This window comes from Anser brachyrhynchus (assembly GCF_964034855.1).
Source record: "Anser brachyrhynchus genome assembly, chromosome: 4".
Taxonomy (NCBI): domain Eukaryota; kingdom Metazoa; phylum Chordata; class Aves; order Anseriformes; family Anatidae; genus Anser; species Anser brachyrhynchus.
Window position 1 is genome coordinate 72,188,160 of NC_137698.1, and position 21,117 is coordinate 72,209,276.

At 46.4% G+C, this 21,117-nt stretch overlaps 1 protein-coding gene across 12 annotated transcripts in view; it reads left to right on the plus strand.

Moving 5' to 3' along the window:
* The window catches only part of CTBP1 (C-terminal binding protein 1), a 147,547-nt gene that overhangs the window by 75,120 nt on the left and 51,310 nt on the right, over positions 1 to 21,117 (plus strand). For 2 of the 12 annotated variants that reach the window (XM_080590289.1, XM_080590291.1), the window contains exon 1: positions 4,536 to 4,802. The exons of 4 other annotated variants lie outside the window; for them this stretch is intronic. Coding sequence is in view for 3 of the 8 variants with exons in the window: in XM_080590291.1 (XP_080446417.1) it covers positions 4,763 to 4,802 (40 nt within the window). In the remaining 5 variants the exon portion in view is untranslated. Of the gene's footprint in view, positions 1 to 4,534; positions 4,803 to 5,611; positions 5,648 to 21,117 lie in introns of those variants that run through there. 6 more of the 12 variants (XM_080590292.1, XM_080590294.1, XM_080590293.1 and 3 more) reach the window with 5 other exon arrangements.

The window sequence follows — 21,117 nt, forward strand, 5'->3', positions numbered from 1 at the left end:
TACAGATAACATCAGAGGAGAGAGGTTTTCTGTGTTCACTGGTTTGAAGGGAATTTATTCTTCCTTTCATTCAGCACACTGCGAGCTTTTTCACTTTTGTGTGGCTGTTATTTCCAGTATAGAGCTAGTGTAGCCATTCCATTTTGAGAAAGGAGCAGCGCGCGTTTGGCATTTCAGAAATGACTTTGAATGTTTGACACAGCTGAACTTCTTGTTCATTAAGTGGAACTTTAATCTACTGCTTTGATCCTTTGGTAAACCTTCTTTTCTACAGTAGATGAAGGTCCTCTATTTTATTTCATGCTTGCGATGACCACCATTTCTTAAAGATTAAATGTCTCCCTTTTGTCAATTATTCTTTTTTTCCATTTTCCCCTCAGAACCTGCTGAAAATGGTTCTCCAAAATGGCCTTTCTCTTTCACATCTACCAGAAAGCATTAACTTCCTACAGTGGGGAGTTACACAGAGGAAGTAATACATTAAAAAAAAAAAAAAAAAAAGCTCTAATTATATGCAATTGCAAAATGAAAGTAGACTGATCTGTATGTGTGTGTTTTATTAACAAATGCGTTTCAGGATCTCAGTGAAAGAAGGAAATATTTAAATCCAAAGTCTTCCTTCCAGATTTGAAATAAATTGCATTGACTTATTTTGATTACACATTTTCAAGATCTATTTTTAGGATAAAGTTGAAATGTTGAGCCTGCTTTATTCAGCCATTCTTTTCTTCTGACATAAATCCCTTTCAGGATCTCCTAATAGCATCTGCGAGATTTACTATTGACAAAAGCTAAGATATTCCTTTGAAACAGAATCTTACATTTCGATTAAAAAGTGCACAAAGGTTTTAAAATGACGGCTTTAAAAACTGCTACAACGAGCGTTCCTATGAACGGTGCATGTTTGATAATGAGGGAAAAACACACATGAACGAGCCAGCACACACAGCTATGGCGAAATAAGGAAAATTTGTAAGTACACAATCGCAGTATCTAGATGTAGGAATACTGTCAAATTGCATTATTCACTTTAAAAAGAATTCAGCAAGTATCTTGGCTCATGCTTAGATGATACAACAGTAAAACTTCCTCTTTCAGTATCTTCAAAGTCACATCTGCTAAAGATATCCTACCCTAATGTATCTAATTTGTGAAAGCCCAAGGTCATGCCCTTCTGATTAGAGATTCTGAGGGGAATAAAACTTGTACTTAAATTATACATATGGCTGTTAACAGATACACTTAAAGCAATGTATTTACTCTTCAGCACGTGTGCCTCCAGCTGACTCTTAAGAAGGCAGGAAACAGTTTGGGGGCTTTGAAAAATGCCATAATTCTTGGTGCAAAACAGGGAAGACTCTCAGCAGTGTAATGTTACTGTTTTTTTTGTTTGTTTGTTTGTTTGTTTTTTAAGTTATAGTGACATCAGTGCCAAATTGTGATAAAAGGTTGGGAATTGTTACATTCTGTACATTCTGGGGAATATTTACTTATATTGTAGCTGCACAAATCATAGCCCAAAAGATGTGAAGAGGACCGAATGTTTCGTGACCCAGAGGCGAGCCTGAAGACGTAGGAAATAAAATGGATGGGGGTAGCTGGAGTCAGCTGGTTTGCTCCTGGATTTTCTCATACCCGGTCTAAAACTAGGCCACTGAAAGCCACATAGAGGGGAAGGAAAAGAAAGCCCCGAACTCCGGGTGAAAGCAAGCTTGATTTTCTTGCACAGAAACAGCATCGCATTGCGCTCTGCAGTTAAACTTCAGTCCCTCCTCAGTTATTTTGTTTCCTTTTCCACCCTGAGAGTCTTCCCAGCTCCTTCCCTAGAGCAGGTGCCTTGTGGCAGCTGTCAAAGAGCAGGGTGGAGAGACCTCGCGACTTGGGAGACAGGGTCAGATAACCTCTCTCCTTTAGCAGGTGCAAATCAGCTCGCTGCTATTGAAAGAAACGCAGTCGGCCAGTTACAACCAGCCGAGGACCCAGCCCTTGGTGTTTTCCCAGGAAACATGAATTTGTGATGCGTGCACGCGTGCACAGGGAGGCGAGTAAGGACGTCACTACCTACAGCCTGCGTATTCGTTAAGTCTGCATACAATCAGAGAAGAAAAAGAGCAAGCATATGAGTCCCTTCATGAAGTAGCGTAGAGAATACCAAACTGCAGTATTAATAACCTCCTGTTATTGAATACTCCATCTGTTCATCATGCCAACTTATCCTCACTTAGAGCACTCCCCTTGTCATAATATTTTGTACCACACTCCCCTCCCTCCTCGGAGCAGCAGCTCCACTTCAGAACTAAACATTTGCCCAGTCGCATAACCCCACCGAGGAAACGGTCTCATTGCCTGTGTCTGTTTACGTTTCTATATAAAAAAAAAACGTAGCTCAGCTCAGATTTCCTTTCTGAATTTTCATTTTCGCTATTAATTTTTTTTTTCCCCCCGAGATGCTTCCATGTCCATATTGCTGTTCGCAGACACCGCGCTTGCCGTCTGAGCACGCTCTATCCCTAATGCCTGCTCCTGCTGATACGTTGCCACATGGCAGCGAAGAAAAAAAAAATATAAAAATAAATCCCCATTTTCTCCCCAGAGCTTTGATACGTATACATTTCCCTATTTGCTAACACCTATAAACGTCAATAAAGCGGTTAGCCACTTTAAAGCGGTTAAAGCCGAGTTTATTCACGCAACCCCCCCCCCGAGGCGCTCGGCAAGCTGCTGTCCTAGGGAAGCGTAAGAACTGGGGGCTGTTTGAGGGGTTTTTTTTTGTCGATGCCCGTGCCCCCTTCCCGTGGAGGCAGGAGGAGATGGAGGCCGGTCAGAGGCTGCACCACCACGTCCTGGGAGCCACCTCCCCATCCTGCTGGGTAACCCAGAGAACGAAGGGGAAAGCCCAGCCGGGGCCGAGTCGCCAAGGGCCATCTGTCAGCTAAAAGCAGCGGTTCCTAAAAACAGGGGGCTTAGCTTACGGGGGGGGGGGTCCCCAAACCCAGCCCCCCCCCCCCCCCCCCCCAGGCCGAGCCCCGGGCCCAGCCCTTCCTCCTTCCCCGGGCCGGGCCCAGCCCGCCCGAGCCGGGCGGTGCCGCGCACGCTTTGGTTGGCGGCCGCCGCCGCCGCCGTTTTGGCGGCTCGCGGGTCCCTGTGGCGGGCGGGGCGGGGCGGGAAGGGGCCCCGCCGCCATCAGCGGTGGTAACCGGGAGTCCTAAGTTCCTGAAGTGAACCACCGATGGTTATTCTCAATAATTGTTCTCAATAATTTCATTAAACGATCCATCAATAATAAATATTAAGAATAATGTCCTGAAATGAGCAGTCGAGAGAAATTATTAATAGTTATTAATATTTTCCTAAAACGATCCATAAATAATCATTATTATTAATAATTGCTAATAATTTCCTCAAATGAGCCATCAATAATAATTAATAACTAATAATAAGTTTCTAAAATGAAGAGGGTGACTCATGAGGTTACATTCCGGGGGAACCCTGTTTGTTGTGAGGCGCATCAAGGGGTGAGATGAGTGTATGGGGAGCCCCGGGTCTGCCCTTAAAGACTGAAATGAGCCAAAAACCCACCATTTTAGGTTCTGTTGGGTCTGTTGGAGAGCTGGCCTGACCCCAGTCTCCAATCCCATCCTGCTTCAGATGACAGGAGCAAGATGCTGGATTTCTGACTTCCACAGGACCGGGGAAGGGCACATCGATCGCTGGGGATAACCAGCAGACCCTGTGCTATGGGGCTCTGGAGCGTCCAGATCCTTTCCTCCAGTGCCTCAGTGCTTATAGGCAGCACCCAACGTCTCCTTAAGTGCGCACCATATCAAGTGTCTTGTTTTGCTTTTTGTTGTCTGCCCATTTACCATTTTCCCCCAGTGCTATGTGAAAAAAGGAACTGTTATCACTTAGGCTCCTGCTATGGCCCTGTGTGGGGTGAGCGAGCAGGGCTGGGGTGAGGCGGTGCGGGGCGCGGCAGGATGAGCGGGTTGTGGTCTGTAATCACTTGTGAGGGGGAAAAGCCACAGAAAATAACAAACTGAGAGAAGGGCTGATGTTTGGGGAATCTGGGGGGTCGCAGTGAGCATTAACACAGTGTTAATATTGAACGCAGTGTTAACGTTGGATGCAGCGTTAGTACTGAACGCAGGGTTAAGGTTGAACACAGCGGTAATGTTGAACGGTGTTAACGTTGGACACGGTGATAATATTAAATGCAGTGTTAACATTGGACGCGGTGTTGATATTGAAGGCAGTGTTAACACTGAACAGCAGCAGGTATCTCCCACTACAAAAGTTTCAAAGCACCACCGGGGCTGAGGGCTGCCCTCCAAATCCCGCCGCCCGCCCCGCTCTCTTCCCATCCCCTCCACCCTCTGTGCACCAAGAGATCGAGGCGGCGGCGGCGGCGGCGGCGGAGCCAGCCAGCCAGCCCCGAGCCTCCGCCGGCTCGGAGGCGGCGAAGCCGTGCGCGTGCGCGCGGCGGGCGCAGGGGGGCGGTGCGCGCGCGGGCGCGGGCGGGCATGCGCGCGGGCGGGCGGGCGCGCGCGCGCCGAGGCGGCGGAGCCGAGGGGCGCCCAGGCAGCGGCCGCCATATGCCGCGGCGGCGCCCGCCTGCCCCCGGCCCAGCCCCAGCCCCGGCCCCGGCCCCGGCCCCGGCCCGGCCGTGCCCCCCCCGCGGCCTCTTCCTCCCCCTCCTCTTCCTCCATCTCCTCCTCCTCCTCCGCCCCGCCGCCGCCGCCGCCCGCCCGGGCGCAGCGCTTCAATGGGAAGTTCGCACTTGCTGAACAAGGGCTTGCCGCTGGGTAAGGAGCTCGCCTCGCCCCGGCCTGCCGGACCGCCATCCGGAGCGGGATCCGGAGCGGGATCCGGAGCGGGACCGGGAGCGGGACCGGGAGCGGGATCCGGATCGGACCGGGGGGGGGGGGGGTGTGCGGGGAGGGGGGCCGGCCCGGCGGCTGCATCACCGCTGGGAACTTTGCCTGGCCGTGATGGGGTGCCGGGGTAGTGGTAGGAAATAAAATAGGAGTTGGTTCTTTCTTTTCAGTTGTACTTCTTAATTTTATTTACTTATTTTTATTCATTTTTTTATTTTTGATTTTTAACTTTCTTGATTTTAGCTATTATTTTTTTTATTTTCTTTTTTATTATCTTTTTAATTCCATCTTTTTATCCTTTTAAATTTCATCTTTTCCTCCTTTTAATTTCACCTTTTTTATCCTCTTAATTCCACCTTTCCATCCTTTTAATTTCATCTTTTCCTCTCTTCATCTTCTATTATTTTTTTTTTAATTTTACCTTTTAAACTTCATCTGTCTGTCTTCCTAACGTTACCTCTCTCCTTAATTTTACCTCCTCAAATTAAAACTGGGGTGTGGGGAGGGAGAGACGTAAGGTTCCCAACTTGCCCGCCGCTCGAACTCATCCCTTGGAAATTAAAAAAATAAACCAGCAGCAGCAGCGGGCTGAACCGCCCCGCTTTCCGCCGACCTGGTGCTCGCCCGTCCCCGCGGCCCTTTCCCAAAACAGGAAGTTTCCGAGCGGCGTTTTTCCCCAGGAAAAAAAAAAAAAAAACAAAAAAAAAACCCGCTCGAGGCCTGCCCGCTGCCACCGTCGCCCGAAATCCGCGGGCGGGTTGCGTGGCCCAGAGGTAAGGTTGTCCTCCGGGCGCTGGGCGTCTCTTCTCCTCCCTTTTCCTCTCCCCTTTTTGTATCTTTTCCTCGCCGTTGAGGCGCCGCCGGAGGCGTTTCGGGGCTGGCGGCTGGTTTTTGGGGTGACGCGGGTGTCGTGCGCGGGGCGAGGTTAGAGCTACGCCCCTGCGCAGGGTGGCCGTGCCTTATTGTGTGAACTCCTGCGGGTTTTTTTTTTTTTTTTTTCTTCTCGCAGACCTAAGACAATGTCGAGCCTGTTTATAAACATTATCGTTTTGTAAGCAAATGATGCCGGGGGAAGGCTGCGAAGCGGAGAGCGGGCTTGTTTACCGTGCTGATGCCCTGCGCTCTGCTCTGCTGCTTTGTTTCCCTCTTAAACATTAAATTCGAAAGTCAGCTTTTGACCGATGGCACCGGGCAGGACGGGGTAACCGTAGAAAAACCCATGTTATCAGCGGTGGTTTTCAAAATTTCACCTGTTGTAACCTAAATTAAACAATTGGACGTCACGCTATATTTTAATAACTGCTGTCCTTATCGGGAAGAATGTTTGCTTTTAGGCCACGGCGGAGCAGCTCGAGATAATCATCCCTGTAGCCTCGCTGAAAATAATGAGGCCTAATAAACCCGAGCGAGTGTGTACTTTTTACCCGGTGAATTAAAATCAGCTCTGATATTTGCGGTGTACGCGTGCGTTTCGAGTGCATCGCGCCGATTTCCTTCTCCGGGGTCTTAGGAGATGTAAATAGTCTTATTTAGCATTCCAGCCCCATGGCAAGTAGCCTGATGCCCCATTAAAATGTTTTGAATCTCGTCATTGTGTCCCCGTAGGAAGGGAACGAGAAAGCACAAAGAAAAATAAAATTCGTATGTAAATAATTTCTGCCGTGGGTCGAAAGCTCATTAATCAGCGCTTTATTTTTTTTTTCTGTCTTTGTAAATAAGGTTAAAAAGCTCATTATCAAGTAGACCATGCTAGGAGGGAGATAATTGTCCAGCGCATCTCTTTGTTCTATATTCGTATCTGTTTTATCTATTTTTAGCTGTGTGGTAGTCAAGCAGGCATGTAAAATTAGCAGCCCAAAGTGCTAACTTTAGTATATTTCATGCTGCTGCTCTTTATTGACCCCCCTCCTCCCCCAAAGGCAGCCAGATTTCACTATTTGAATGCTGTGGCGTTTGGCAAATAATACCCTCTTTGGTTTATTATCGTGTCAACCGTTCGGGGAGAAAGCTGGTAACAAAATACTTTGCCCACGTGCAATTCTCCGGTGTATTTCAAAACAAAATGAAGCAGACAGCCCCCCCCTGCCCTCGGCCTGCCGGTTTTCCAGTGTGACTGAGAGAGAAATAGGTGGTTGTGAGGTGGCTGCGATGCCTCGATGGGCAGGAGAGGCCAGTCAGAGGGCTGAACCTTCCCTCGCTTTGGTCAGAGACGTGAAATAACGTCAGCGAGGCGAAGGGAGTTTGTGTGTGTGTGTGTGTGTGTTTGGGCGTAAATGGGAGCAGCGTGCGTGGCGCGTTCGCTGTCCTGCTGGGAGCAGCCACCACCCCCCAGGGCAGAGTCCGCGTTTCTCCGTCAAGCGACGCGTTATTTTATGGCTGGATCGGCGGACGAAGTCGTCACAGCCCCCCCGAGTTGCCACAGTCGTGCTCAGCGGAGGAGCGTAGTCAATGGAAGCGCTGTTGGAAATGAAACTGCTACAACCACCCCTGTGAATTTCTGGGCTCAGCGTTGTCATGTGTAGTTAGAGGAGCTGGAGCGTGCGGCTCCCGAGCGCACAATGAACTACTTGTAAAAAGCTCATCCTCGTAAATAGTGTGCACGGGATGACGCTTTATCATAACGCGGAGCTCCTGATAGCGTGACAAAACAAATGACAAGTGTCCCGACGTTTGTCAGTTTGGTTAGCTCTTGACTCGTCCTTCTGTATCATAAAGATAAATGGCAGCTGCTCTTTGTTAAAAACGCGCGATGCTTCAATTTACTAATCTCCCCGGTCCTGAGAGTTATAGTTTTATTTACAATGTAAACAGAGCGGTCACAGCGCGTAGCCAAAAGTGTGATCCGAGAGATTAGGGCCGGGCTGGGTACCGGAGAAGTGTTATCGAGCAGATACAGGAGCGCGCTCGCCAGCATTGGGAAGGGTAAAGTCGATCCCTCTTCACTGAAGGAAGAACAGCTACCCCAGTTCGGTGGCTAGTCCCTTCTGGGGACAAAATCCGCATTACCCCCAAGGTATCTGTTGGTGTGAATGCCATAAAATTGGAAAAAAAAAATAATAAATCACTTATTTTGCCAGGAAATAGTTTGAACGGCGATAAGTGTCTGGAAGGGCACGGATTTAAATGTCTCGAGTGAAGAGGACTGGGAAGCAACGCGATCTGTAATTTGCTGACGTGAAATACAACACTCGCTCAGAGCCGTGCAAATACTCGGGGCCACAATTGCTCGTTGCCATTTTGTCTTCCCGTACCCGCGATGAATTTCTCATCGCTGCGTTTCTCCAGAGCGTCAGGGGAGGCTGGCTGCTCGTGTGTGTGCTGGAGACCCACGTTTAAGAGTATGAGATTCAGGTTTTTGCCTCCCAGGCCAGCTGGGAGCACTGATGAGGTGATACTCTTCCAGCATGTGTCAAGCTTTCAAATCCCCCAGCAGTTGGCAGCGTAGCAGCATAGCAGCCTCAGCTGAGGCTCCCTAACCTTCTGGCCCCATAATTATTTATTTAGTGAGGGAGTGGAGATGGAGTTACACGTTTAATATGTGTCCTAAAATTTAAGGTGAGGATACAAGTTGTACTACACGGCCCTTTAGCCTTAGTTCCTCTGCCGCACGCACTTCTTCACTCCCAGGCAGCGTGGAAAGGGATTTACGGCCTTGGGAGATGGAAGCTCCCAGCTGTGTTTTTGGATTTCTTTCTCCCCCGCTGCCATAGGAGCAAAGATGACGATTCATTTGAACCTTTGCATTGATCAGGACAAGACCGCAAACGTTCATTAGAGAGAAATGTAAAATTCCCATTTCCAGCTGCAGAACTGTAACGCTCTGCTCCCTCTCGGTGTTCCTCCGGGAGTACTGGGGGAGCGCAGCAGCCTCTACTCGTGGTGGGCGTGCTGGGATCTCGGAGCTGCGATTACCGTCGGATCTCTTCCAGTGCCCGGTAATCCTCAGCCCGTCTTCCCGAATGATTAACGTGCTCAGCAGCGCTTTGGGAGCGTGAGCGCATCCGGGCGCTGCCTGTCTCAGGCTGATGGACGACCCCATGCGGCAGCGCCGCGGGCAGGGGGAGGCAGAGCCGGTGCCTCAAATTGTTCGGGGTGCGAAAAAGCTGCCAGTCTTTGGATCAAGCTGCTTCTTAGGCACTTGCGGGGCACTGCTCCTCGTCCTGCTTCGGTTTGCTGGTTGGAATGACCGCCAAAAACTTTGAATTGCTTTTGAACCCGACCAGAGAGCTGCCTGGTTCCTCAAGGAGATAGAGACAGTCCTCAGCGAGGACAGGGAGCAAACCTCCCGAGGCACAACTGAATGCCCGATAAAAGGAAATCACCCAGAAGGAACATCTGTATGGTAGATGGATAGGTTAATTATTTTTTGATGTGCAAAACATAACGTACTTATGTTTGCCGTAGTAGAGCAAGAATTTAATTTTTGAGGAAGATGATTATAAATTAACTTCTGTGAAATATTTTCATTTCATCTCAAACGTATTACGCTTCCTGTATTACTGTTCCATTTGCTAATTATCCAGTTTGTGTCTAATCAACCTAATTGAAAATTGACATTGTTTGATTGTTATTGTTTTTTTTTTTCTTTGAACTGAATGTTCCTGTGCTACAGTGGGTTTCATCTTGGTGTTTATTTCGGACGATCATTGCTTATCCCTGCACTTTCATCTTTTCATCCCGTTCTCAGGGGGCTTTGGAGGGATTTCCTTGCCGTGTACCTGCCAGTGCAGCCGGCCCGAGGGGCTTCTCTACAGACAGCAGAGAAAGCAGATGGTAGGGCAGGGGGCAATCGTTTGGAGTAGTTGTAAAACCAAGGCTGTTTAGTAGAAAGCTCTCATTTCCATCCCACGTGAAGGCATTCGGTATTAAAACACGAGGTAGTGCGACTGTGCAATTTCACTTCACGTTTGCTGTAAGGCATGTTTTGGGAGTTGTATTTACAGGTCAGTGGACGTCCCTTATCCGTGCCCAAATCACAGTCAGCGAGTTGTGTCACCACCAGCAAAGTTACAGAGGGCTGGGATGGAAGGAGCCCGGGCCTTGTGGCCCCGTGTGCCCGAGCTCAGTTACCCCTCCTCTCCTTGCGGTCCCTTCAGAGCAGCTGTGATGCCGGCCCACCGCGAGGAAGGAAGCAGACGAGTTCCTTACAGGGCTTGAGCTGCAGCTCCAGGCTCCTGCAGTCCAAATCCTCGCTTCTGGATGTGCACCGACCCATCCTGAGCAGCCCCGATATTGTTTCACAGATCGCATCTGGCGCTGCCGTACGCACCCCACGATAGGAGCGGTGAGAGGCGCACCCAGCGGGATCTGTCGGGTCCCTGCCGTTGATCCACACGTGACCGTTTCGCTGCCTTTAAAGCAAGTGTGGCTTTTGCCACCTTTGACGCTCGGCTGGGACGTGACCTTCAGAAACGAGAAGTGTCTGTGGCTGGGAAACCGTGCAGGGACAGTCCGGCGTGCTACGTGTGGGCCTGAACGCCGCTGCCTGGTGCAAAAAGGTTGTGGGCCCCCATCTGCTTCGGGTGGTCAGAGCCGAGCCTAACCATAGGCGCGAGAGGTGCTGGTTTAGGGCAGATGAGGGCTCTGCTTTCTGTTCTGTTCGTGTCAGAGCCTTGGGAAGCCGGGCTGGCGGCTGTTGCTGCTGCAACGTGAGGGGTTGTGCCTCTCTCCTACCCTCCAAAACGCTATCAGTAGCGATTAGCCCACGGCTGCTTTCTGATGACAGCAGGAAAGGCAAATCCAACTCTCCAAGGCTCTCCCGCTGCGTTCCCGTTGACCTGTGTTCCTTTCCTGAGGCAGGAGCCTGCATCGTAAAGCCCGTACCTGGCCACGTAGAGGAAAGGTGCTTTCCTGCATCCCACCTGGCCGGTGTGCCGGGCGGTCAGAAGGCAGCCAGGAGAGGAGCAGCACTGCAGGGTATTGCCATCATCTTCCACTGCGTGCACTTTTTTGCTTTGCAGACTGCCCTCATAGCCCCTGGGTGAGTCAGAAATTGGGTAATCCAGCCCGAAGGGAGCTGCAGGCAGCAGTATGCTGATCCACAGGGGGGCTTGCAGGTTGGGAGCACTGCCCCCAGCCCTTCTCATCCATGCACCCCGACAGAGGTGCCGCTGGGGGCTGCCCTCCCCTCTCTGTTCCTTCCCTTTAATTTACAGTCACAAAGTTTCTCTTGGCTGCTTCAAGAGCTTTACCCGGATACGAATTTGCAGACTGAGGCGCTGATTTTTGAGCCAAACCATCCAGAATTACCGCTGCTTCTCCCGTAGTTGCAGCACGGCGTTCTCAGTCTCGTACAGAAAACGCGCGGCTTAGCAGAAACGGTGGTGCGGAGCCCTTGGTCGGAATTCCCAGATGAGTCAAATTTCATTAGATGGTTGCAGCCAGCTTGTCTCTTGCTGAGTACGTAGCTTTACTCTTTGCAGAGTCATGCAGGACAAAAATGTTTAGCAGAGATAACCACAAGCCAGGCTCCAAACTCTTAAACTGATATTTAAATATTTTTTTTTCTCTTTAATGTGTTGTAGCAGATATGTTAAGCTGTTTATTTTTCAACCGGATAATGAGCGTTTTCACATTTGTGGTCTACCAACCATCTTAATGCGTGTCTGGTGCTTCACTGAATAGTATTAATGTGTATCACAGCCTTTCTCATGTTGTTGATTTTCCCGTTCGTATAATCAGCATTACTGAGGGAAGGGATCTTCAGTAATTGTGCTGTATGTGAGAGTTCCCATGCTGCCTGGAACTGGCTAGCCACCTCCTCACAATGTACTGTTTCCTGGGTGAGAAAGAGCGTGGAGGTGCTGGCCAGAGCCTCTGCAGCATTTTAGGTTTGATTTTTACATCCTTGCCGAGTTCTCTCCTGCGTGCTAAAAGCGGACCTCTGCTAGCGGAGCTCCTTTTTTAAACTGCCTTGTGCCAAGCTTTCTGTCTTTCACTTCTGCTGCAGGGTTTTGGCGTGGAAAGTCTCGTTCGTTTAGGCTTGTTTACATGAGCTTTTGGGGTGCTTTAAGATGAGAAAGTAGCATCTATTTCCATTAGCTCCAGTTGTTTGCACCAAAAAGACTTACTACCTTCACCCTCAGTCACGATTTGTAGTTAATACTGCAATCGCTTTATTCATAGGTTCTGTCAAACTTTGGTTGATTTGTTTTCAGCTCCTGTGAGTCGTCACTGCCTGTGGGAATTGTGTTGAATTTCCAGACAGTTCTTCGTGTGGGACCTTCTCTTGTTATCCTAAAACTAAAGCAGCCTCCTTCATCTGCCATGGTAGAGTCTGGTGGGCAGCAGCGTAGCCACCAAAGCCGTGCTCCTTTGTGATCTCCAGCCTCAGCTCAGCTAGGCAGCGGATTTTTATTTATTTTTTTTACAAGCAAAAGCAACATCTAAGAAAATAACTTTTTATCTGTGTAGAGCTGGATGTATTTTAGCCACGCCAGTCTAGATAAAAAGAATGTCTTGCATTTTTTAAAAGCTTGTGGGAGGAGGCTCACAATAGAGGCTCCATTGTGCTCTTAGTACTGAGAGTACAGGAAATCACAAATTAGCTATGACGAGAGTATTGCAGGGGAGTTTTAAGTTTACTTAATTCCCATAGTATTGTATGGTTTTGAAAGGGTTTCACAATGCATTATTGCCTTTCGGGTTTAGTTGTGTATGTTGTTTGTATTTGGCAGTCCTCTGTTCAAGGCTTTCTCTTACCATGTCTTTGTTCATGTTTTGAATCCTTGAATCCAGATGACTTTCCTTCTTACTGTAAATACAGAGGCATACGAATACACTTGGTATTTATCTCATGACCACCCTGCAGCCATCTAAAATTTAAATCTAGCATTATGTATTCAGCAGTGAGAAAGAGCTCCTTAGAGCAAGCGATAAGAAAGGATTTTAAGTAGGAATCTGGAGAACAGAAAGCTGCAGGCGCAACTTTTCCTCTGCTAGCAGAATTTGATTTTTGATCCTGCAGGATGTCGAGTCATTCCACTTCCAACTCATATCGAAGAGAACTGGAAGGGGCTTGCAAATCCATGGGCTCCTGGCTGCATCCTACATACTGAGCCAAAGTTACTGCAGGATAACCCTATATGTTGTCCAAAGATTGCTTTGGCTCAGTACTTGCAACTGAGGAACAAGTTCTGTCTCTCAGTTGAGAGAATTATGATTATGAGGGCTCTTCAAGACCATGAATCTTCTTTTCCTAGTTGAGTGAATAAAAAAATTTTACAGTGCAGCGTATTTTACTGAGTTGGTATGTTAGAAACTAAAGTACGGTGTGTACTATTACTTTATTTTGCCCTTGTTTTGATGACTTTGCTAGGATCGTTGCTCCGGACTTGTTTGTCTGCCTGTTAAATTTTTTTTGTGATTTTTCTGAGCTTTGTAGCTCAAAAAAACAGTCTGTTGACAAAATTAATGCTCATGTTCTAAAAGGAAAATATTTTCTTACAACCACAAAAATGAAAGAAAAAAATCAAGAAACAGAAAATGAAGTTTTTTTGCCTGTCTTAGGGATACCATCATATAGAAATGATGAAGTTTTCGAAGTGTGCAATTCTAGCAGGTATTGAAATGAGGGTGTTTTTTGTGCAGGAATAAAAAGGGCCTCAGAAATCATCTAATTCTCTCTCAGACTTTCAAAGAGAATTAGTAAAGATTAGTTTTCATATTAGAAGACTAATTCAAAAAGAACATTAAACAGGGATTATTTTTATAAATAGTAAATAACCTCCTGTCATATCTAAGGGTTCTTTGATCACAGAAATGCATAGTGAAAGAAGCAGTTCATGAATACGCCTTATGATACCTGGGAAACTGCTCACATTTAATTAAGTGCAATTTTAAATCAAGTTAGTTAAGCTAGTGCATGCCTGTTTGAACTCTTTCACGTTTGCATTAGGACGCTTAGGAATCGGGGAAGCCAAATTGGAAGGTGGTAGTCTGCAATGACTTATACTGGGTGTTCGTGTTCTGGTGTCCGAGCATGCTTTAGTGTGAGTACAGCTCCTGTGGGGGATTTGTACCTCTTTATATAGGGAACTTAATTGAAGCACTTATATTAGGAAATTAATAACCAATATGGGAACTGAATTGCCTTCTCCAACTCCTTAGCTTCATTTTTTCCCCCTTTGGTTATAGAAGTTTAGCATTGCTCAAAATCTTGGGCGGGTAGTGAGTAAGATGAAGTGTGAACTTGCTGACTTTAAGGGGAAATTTGGTCAACTTACTGACTGGAGGACTGGAAGAGAGGGGAGCAGAGGCAGCAGTGCTCGCAAGCGTGCAGGTGACAACGGTGCGGCCTGGCTGGTCCTGGGGCTCTTCCGTCACTTGTGCGTAGCCTGCTGTGCGTTACATGCAGGTAACTGGTGACCTTACTTGTGAAAGCACTCTGAGATCTGGTGAAAACGCCGAATTCGAGATCGATTCTCTTATTAATGGTGCTCTGAGTCGGTGCTGGGTAGATGTTGTTGTGTCTTGCTTAACTTACAGGTGAAGGGTTTGGGAGGCGAGGCAGTGTGCTTTCAGTTGTGGCCTGAATTAAAGTAAATGCACGTAGGAAAAGACAGCCTGTGGCTTGGCGGAACGCAGCTCCGTACAAAACATGCTGCTGTGATTGAAAGCCTTGTTTTTTCAAATTAAAAATGTACTTTCCGCTACTAAAGCTCTTTCTCTTTAAATAAAGAAAAACAAACAGAAAAAAAGCCCCGTACCCAAACCATCATCTATATTTGAATTGGGAAGCTGTGTTTTGCCAATTAGCTTGACGGGACACGCATGCAAAGAAACCAGCGAAACGCTGCTAAGTGCTGAGGCTGCAGCTACGCTGTGCCCTGAAACACTTGTGCTAGCACCGAGTACTCCCGACCATGCAGAGATACGAAGGTTTGGAGCAGAGACATGACTGCGAGCTATTTTTACTTAACAGTTGAACTTTGGAAGAGAAGAAGTAAGGGATAATTTCTTTCAGTTGGAGTTTGCACATTGTGTGACTATTAAAAACTTCAAGACGACTGCTGAGTAAAGACAGCTCCTTGAAGTGCCAGATGGAAAAGAGCAAGAGAACTGCCTGCTGTTTGACACAGAAAGGGGATTTTCGCAAGCCTTGTTTTGGGGTCTTCCCCCAGCCTGCCCTGTTGCTGTGCCAGGCTCTTTGCTGGGCTGCAGTTTCTGTCATGGGGGCCCATCCAGACATGAGATAAGTAGCCCCCTCATTAATTACACGACAGAATACTGACTTCAAACAGCATCTTCATCACTCAAGCAGCATCACCGTCACTTCACTCAGCAGGTCTGCATCACGGCTCCGTGCTGCTGGGATCAGCACGGCTCTGTTCCAGTTCCTGCTCGCCTTGTCCAGTAAGTGCTCTTACGGGCACGGCAAACATTTCTGCTATTCTAGAAATGCGCTGGCTTTTTTGAAAGCTGTCGTGGTTTGTGAAATACGAGTCTGACTGTTTGGTTTGGACGGGAGACCCCTTAATTCATTCTTTCGCAGGGTAGCCGGTCGCGTTATTACATCCATTTTATATGGATTTCGTTCAATGCCTATGTTTACACATAGCTGGGAATAATTGGAAAATGTGAAAAATGCGGAGTATCCTTCAGTTGGCTAAAATTTGAAAAAAGGGCGTTGTTTTTTTTTTTTTTTCCTGCCGGCAGCTGGAAGGCAGCCAGGTGAAAGTTAACATTCCCACAATACCTTTTTTTCTGTGGGCTAATGGGCAAGTTCAGGGCAGCGTTCTTGCAGGCGGCTGGATAAACACCGGGCCGGCCAAGGCTGTGGCACGGCTATTGCTGAGCGTGGAAGCGTTGCCGTTTGCCCTCGCGGTTGTTGCTTTGTTGACGATTTTATGTCATTATTGTTTTCCTGTTTATATTTAAATAATATGTTATTTAACACGGAGCTGCTGAGGAGAGCCCGGCGGAGGCCCCTGAGCTGCTGCAGGGCCTGGGGCGCCTCTGCTGTGAGGAGAGGCTAAGGGCTGGGGAGAGGAGGCTGGGGGGGGTCCCAGCAATGTCCCTAAACACAGAGCCCTGGCACAGGCTGCCCAGAGCCTGGGGGGGCTCCTTGGGGATCTCCAGGAGCCGCCTGGACGTGGGGCTGGGCCCCCTGCTCGGGGTGGCCCTGCTGGGGCAGGGCTCGGAGCAGAAGGCCCCAGAGGCCCCTGCCAGCCTCGGCCGTGCCGTGGCTCTGTGGAGTCCTGTTCTGTTACCATTTAGGATATCGCCCGAGGCAGCGCTGTATGAAAAATCACCATAATCCAGAGATGACCTCATGCGTGGTAGTGAAACGAGGCAGCGAGTACAAAACTAACTTTCAGAAGCTTTCAAAAGCTTGGTAGAGAGGCGTCTGTACAGCAGTAGTGTCTTTCTGACAGTGGCTGAAAAGAGGTGAAGGGGTGAGAAGCAGATCTGCCCTTTCGTCTTGCTCAGCTTTGGGCACCCCTGGTCCTTCAGCAGGAGCAGGCGTGGGGCTGGGTGTGCAGCTGGCAGCTCTGGCTGGCTCCCAGCTTGCAGTCACCGCTACTGCTTCGAGCATTGGTAACTTTTATAATCTTAAAGCCTCATCAGATTTTATAAATACATTTTTTGCTTGTCAGAATTCACATCTTTGTACTTCCAGAGTCGCTAAGCAGTTTATGTACTGCAAAAAATACTGCAAAGTGCATAACTTTGCATACATAGTTTGATCTATTAAGAATACTCAACGCTTTAAGTATTTGTGCAATTTATTTTCTTTTTGATTCCTAAATAGCAGTGCACTGTGTACTGCCTCAAAGTAATAGTGTCCTCTTGAAGTGCAGGAATAGTGGTCCTTCCACCCAGGCGAATGATCATTTCTGAGCTACTGCAAAAACTGTAGTAAGGCTGGGTGGGTTAGCTGTGGCCATCTAGGGACAGTTTGGGGAAGAGGGAGTCAGAAATGTGCAGAATTTTGGAGTTGCTAAATGTCTATAGCTTTATTGGGCTGTCATATAAACGTTGTTATTATTAAAAATCATCTTAGTCATTTAAGATCTTTTCAGCTTAATCCCTTTCTACAAGAACGCCTTTTTGCCTTTGAAGGGCAATTTTCCTAGAAAATTGAAGGTTTTTTATTATTGATGCTTGTTGAAAAGGGTAGCAAGTGAGTGTCACATCTAAAAGTTCCATTTTTACTGAGTTCTGAATTGACAAAAGAAGAAAGTCACCGGTGAAACTCGATCTTTTGTGCTTTCTGGAGAGGTTGCGACAAGGCCATGTAATTATTCTCCTTCATTCACTGATGTCCCTGAGGTCCTTATGCTCACCGAAGCTAGTAAATGAACGTAAAGTTCATTATATGTAGATTTTCCATTTTTCCATGCAGTGTGTAGGCCCGTTGTCGTGTAGTCTGTACGGTCACATAATTATGGAATCACTAGGATCAGTATAACCACTTGTAATGTTCCGTTCTCTTATTCGAAATACAGCAAAACAGTAAAATACAAGTGCACTAAGGTGTATTAATGGTGGGATTTCCAGCTCTCTGATCTGTGACCACAATTTTTCATCAGTTTTAAACCTCTAATGCCTCTTAATATGTTTTCAGGAACTAAGTAGGAAGAAAAGCACTGTTGCTTACTTGATTAAAATACAGACATATTAAGAAACAGAAATCTATTGTCCTGTCTTCGATTTGTATTCATTTAGAACGCAGGTTTTATGGACCTTTTAGCAGGAGATTATTTATTTCTCTACGTTGTAAAGAACAAATACTTGAACTGCTGGTTTTATTGGACATAAATGCCAGTATTTTGGAACTGGCTATATTTAGATATATAGCATCCTTTTCTATTTAACATTTCCTTGCCTCCTTGCATAAAGTAAGTCTGGTTATTCCACACACACACACACACAGATACATATATACATGTGTGGGCTACGTGCTCCCTAATTTTCAGCACAAACTTCAAACTTGTTTTTTGCTGTAGCACAGAGTGGTAGCATCCTTTCATCATCTGAGAAACCAAACTCCTCCATACACGTAAAATGTATTAATTACGTCAGATATGTGTGTTCACATCAGTGTGTGAGCTGCTTGGGTGCAGATGAGTATCTGCTCGCTCCCAATGCTCTCGGTTTTGCAGCTAACCCTCAAGCAGCGGGCTGCCTTACCCTGCAAGCAGCTCTGCTGCCTGATTGCAGAACCCCAGTGCAACTCCGTGTGAGTAGGGAACAAAAAGCAAGACCTTAGATGAAGACAAAAAATAAAATCTTAATGAAAGATGTGCACTGAATAGTAACTTGCGCTTTCATGTCTACCAACTGTGAAACCTCTGTAAGAATTGCTACTGTTGTGCGAGTGTTCCCTCCTTCTTAATAGAGGTGTTCTGTATCCTGTTTTTCTTGTTGACTAGAGAATGACAGCTTTTAGAAGTATTGTAATGATGAAGTGCCATTAGCTGTGTACCATTCATGTCTTAAATTGCATCCTTTGTTGTGTTCCTTGCTATTCTTGTAAAATAGTTAGGTATGGTCAGGATCTTGATTTCCAGCACTTCTGCTTTCTTTTTATTTTCTTGTTTTGTAGGTTATTCATTTTTTTGTTGAATTATATGTATTTCTGTGATCAGTTGGCATGGAAACATGGCTGCTTTATAGGCCAGTTGCTTTTAGCATTAATTTGCAGGTACTTGTTTTTGAATGTGAAAATGGAAACCATTTATGTTCTTCATCATTCCCCATCATTAATACTTGCATGCTTTCCGACGCAACATAAATTATCTTTCTTTCTGTCTTAAGGGGAAAAATGTACTTTTTTTTAAAGTGGAAAAAAAAACCCAAAATACTCTGCTGCTTCATGTACACCATATTAACACGGCAATACTTGGTATAAAAATAATTTCTATGTAGATAGCTTGACAGTACAGTGAAACAAAGCCTAACACCAAATCTTACTTTAAAACCAGAAAGCTTATAACGCTTTTCACAAACTCAAAGTCTTTTTTTCATGGACCTATTTTCATGAACCTTACTTTCATTACTCTTCCTCTTTTGATTTCAAAAAGAGCCCTATTTTCTTAGAGGGGTTTGCTGAGTTTCGCTTGAAGAGAAGTTAGAGGTTTGCTTTGATCAGTAGTGAAGAAAATGGAGGAATACTTCTTGCTGTTCTGTGACTTTAGTTAGTGGGGTTTGCGGTTTCTGGAATACCTCGGTGTGGGCAGAAGTGAATTTGTAGGCTCTTCTCTGCTCACCGCTGCAGCGGTGACGGGACGCTTCAGTGCCAGCTGCTCGAGGAAAAACAAGTTGCACTGTCACACGTCTTCATAATGAAGAATAGCTGGACTACCGGCGTGTGTTCACATTTATAGAAATCTGAAACTGTCAGATTACGTGCTATTTTAAGTATAGGTAACTAAATACCTCATTTAAGACATATTATAAGCAGGTGCAGATTGTCTGCTCTCAGCATAGTAGCTTTCAAGTTCTTTAGGATCAGATTGAACCTCGTTTTAATTTCTAGTAGCTAAGACCGTTGTCTGAAGAGCTTATACAGATTGGATATGTGGAATAAAAATAAGATTTGAATTAATTTACTTTGGCTCCTACTTCTTCATCCCGTTCCAGACTTCCAACGCTTTGTTTCGGTAACTGTTTCATAGGGAGCATACAAAACAAACAAATTCAATTGGTAATGCTGTTTCACATACTGTTTTCTTTACAGAAAGACTTCAGTACAGGAGGTGAGGGCTTTCTGTCTTGCTCTTGGCAGTTTACAGATGAGATTTTCACTAACCCCGATGCAGCTGTGAAAGAAGTTAGGCTGTGCCGCTTCCTGTGTGACAGCGTCTCATCGCAGGCACAGAATAAACCCATTTCTCCCCCCTTTCCTACCCCCCTTCTACTCCATTCTCTCTGATAAACAAATAGATCTGTTAAGAGCAAAAAATAAATGGGTCCCACCCTCTCAGCATCTCGGCGTACTTGTCAGAGTAACTGGAGACAGGATGTCCTTCTTCCCCAGCTGTTGTAAACTGCTCTTTTTTGGTTCCCGTCCTCTCCTGAAGAGCCTGATGGCACTCCTGATCCAGGAAAGGCAGCAGAGAGAACCAGGGTGGGGAAAAAAATATGCTGTTCATCGGCTTAATTGCCATGCAGAATTACTTTTTTTTTTTTTTCTGGATTTGACTGATCACCTCTTATTTTCTCTCTGCAACTTATTTTTTTCATTACTCAACTTAGCGTCTTTCTGTGTTCTCCGTTGTTTGTCCAAGTGACTGTCCTTGTTCGATTGTCCTTGGTTGTTCTCCTGCAGTGCTCCCAGCTCTCGGTTCTGCCCGACAGAAGACGTAAGCTCACGCAGCAGCTGCCAGTTGTGTGGTTTGGGGTTAGGTGCCCCCAGATTTCAGGATGAAGCTAGTACGCTGAGTGTGCTTGCTGTCGCTTGATCCCAGCTCTGTACAACAGTGGGAAGAGAAGGTTTGTCTTGTGTTCATTTATGGACTGGTTGGATGCAGTCCTCATTGAAACCAGAGGCTTCCCTTCTGCTGGGGAACGCTCCCATAGGCTTCTGTGGGCGTTTCACAGACCTCCGAGAGAATTGAAGTACCAACTGTGTTGTCCCTTAAGTATTTCTGACATAAGTTGTTACCCATTGCTCTTGTTTGGTTATATTTAACAGGCATTAAGGAATAAACAGTCCAGCTTAATTTGAGTATTTTATCTAAGCATTCTGGGAAGTACTTACACAAGTATGGAAAGAAAGGTATCAAAACATAGGTGTCAAACCGTAACCAGAAAAAGGTTTATATTCTTCAAGGGAAAAATGACTATGGCTTTTATTAGCTGTGCAGCTTTCAGTATTTCCGTTCATCGTACAAGCCACTTGGCTGCGAGATCCTCATTTTCTAGCTTTGTACGATGCCTACCCCAAAGTTGGTTGTCTGCGAGGGAATAATGCAGTAACGGTGTTTAATGGCATTTTGTTAACAAGTTGCTATGTTGCAACTTCCACCCGAGGTAATTTCACAGTCACTAGCATTCAAGAGTTGTTGGCAAGCAAATTCCTGATGAAAATACTTCTAGGAAGCCCGGATGGCATCAGTACTCTTACTGTGAGTAGCAGCTCAGAATCTAGGCTCCAGAGGGACACATTTTACAAGATATTTTGGTGATGTAACTTGTGTAAGAAATAATGATGCCAATTAATTATTTTTCCAAAAACTAATTGCAAATGCATGCAGGTGGAGTTGCCTCTTTAAGCAGTTAGCTCTCTGGGCAGCAC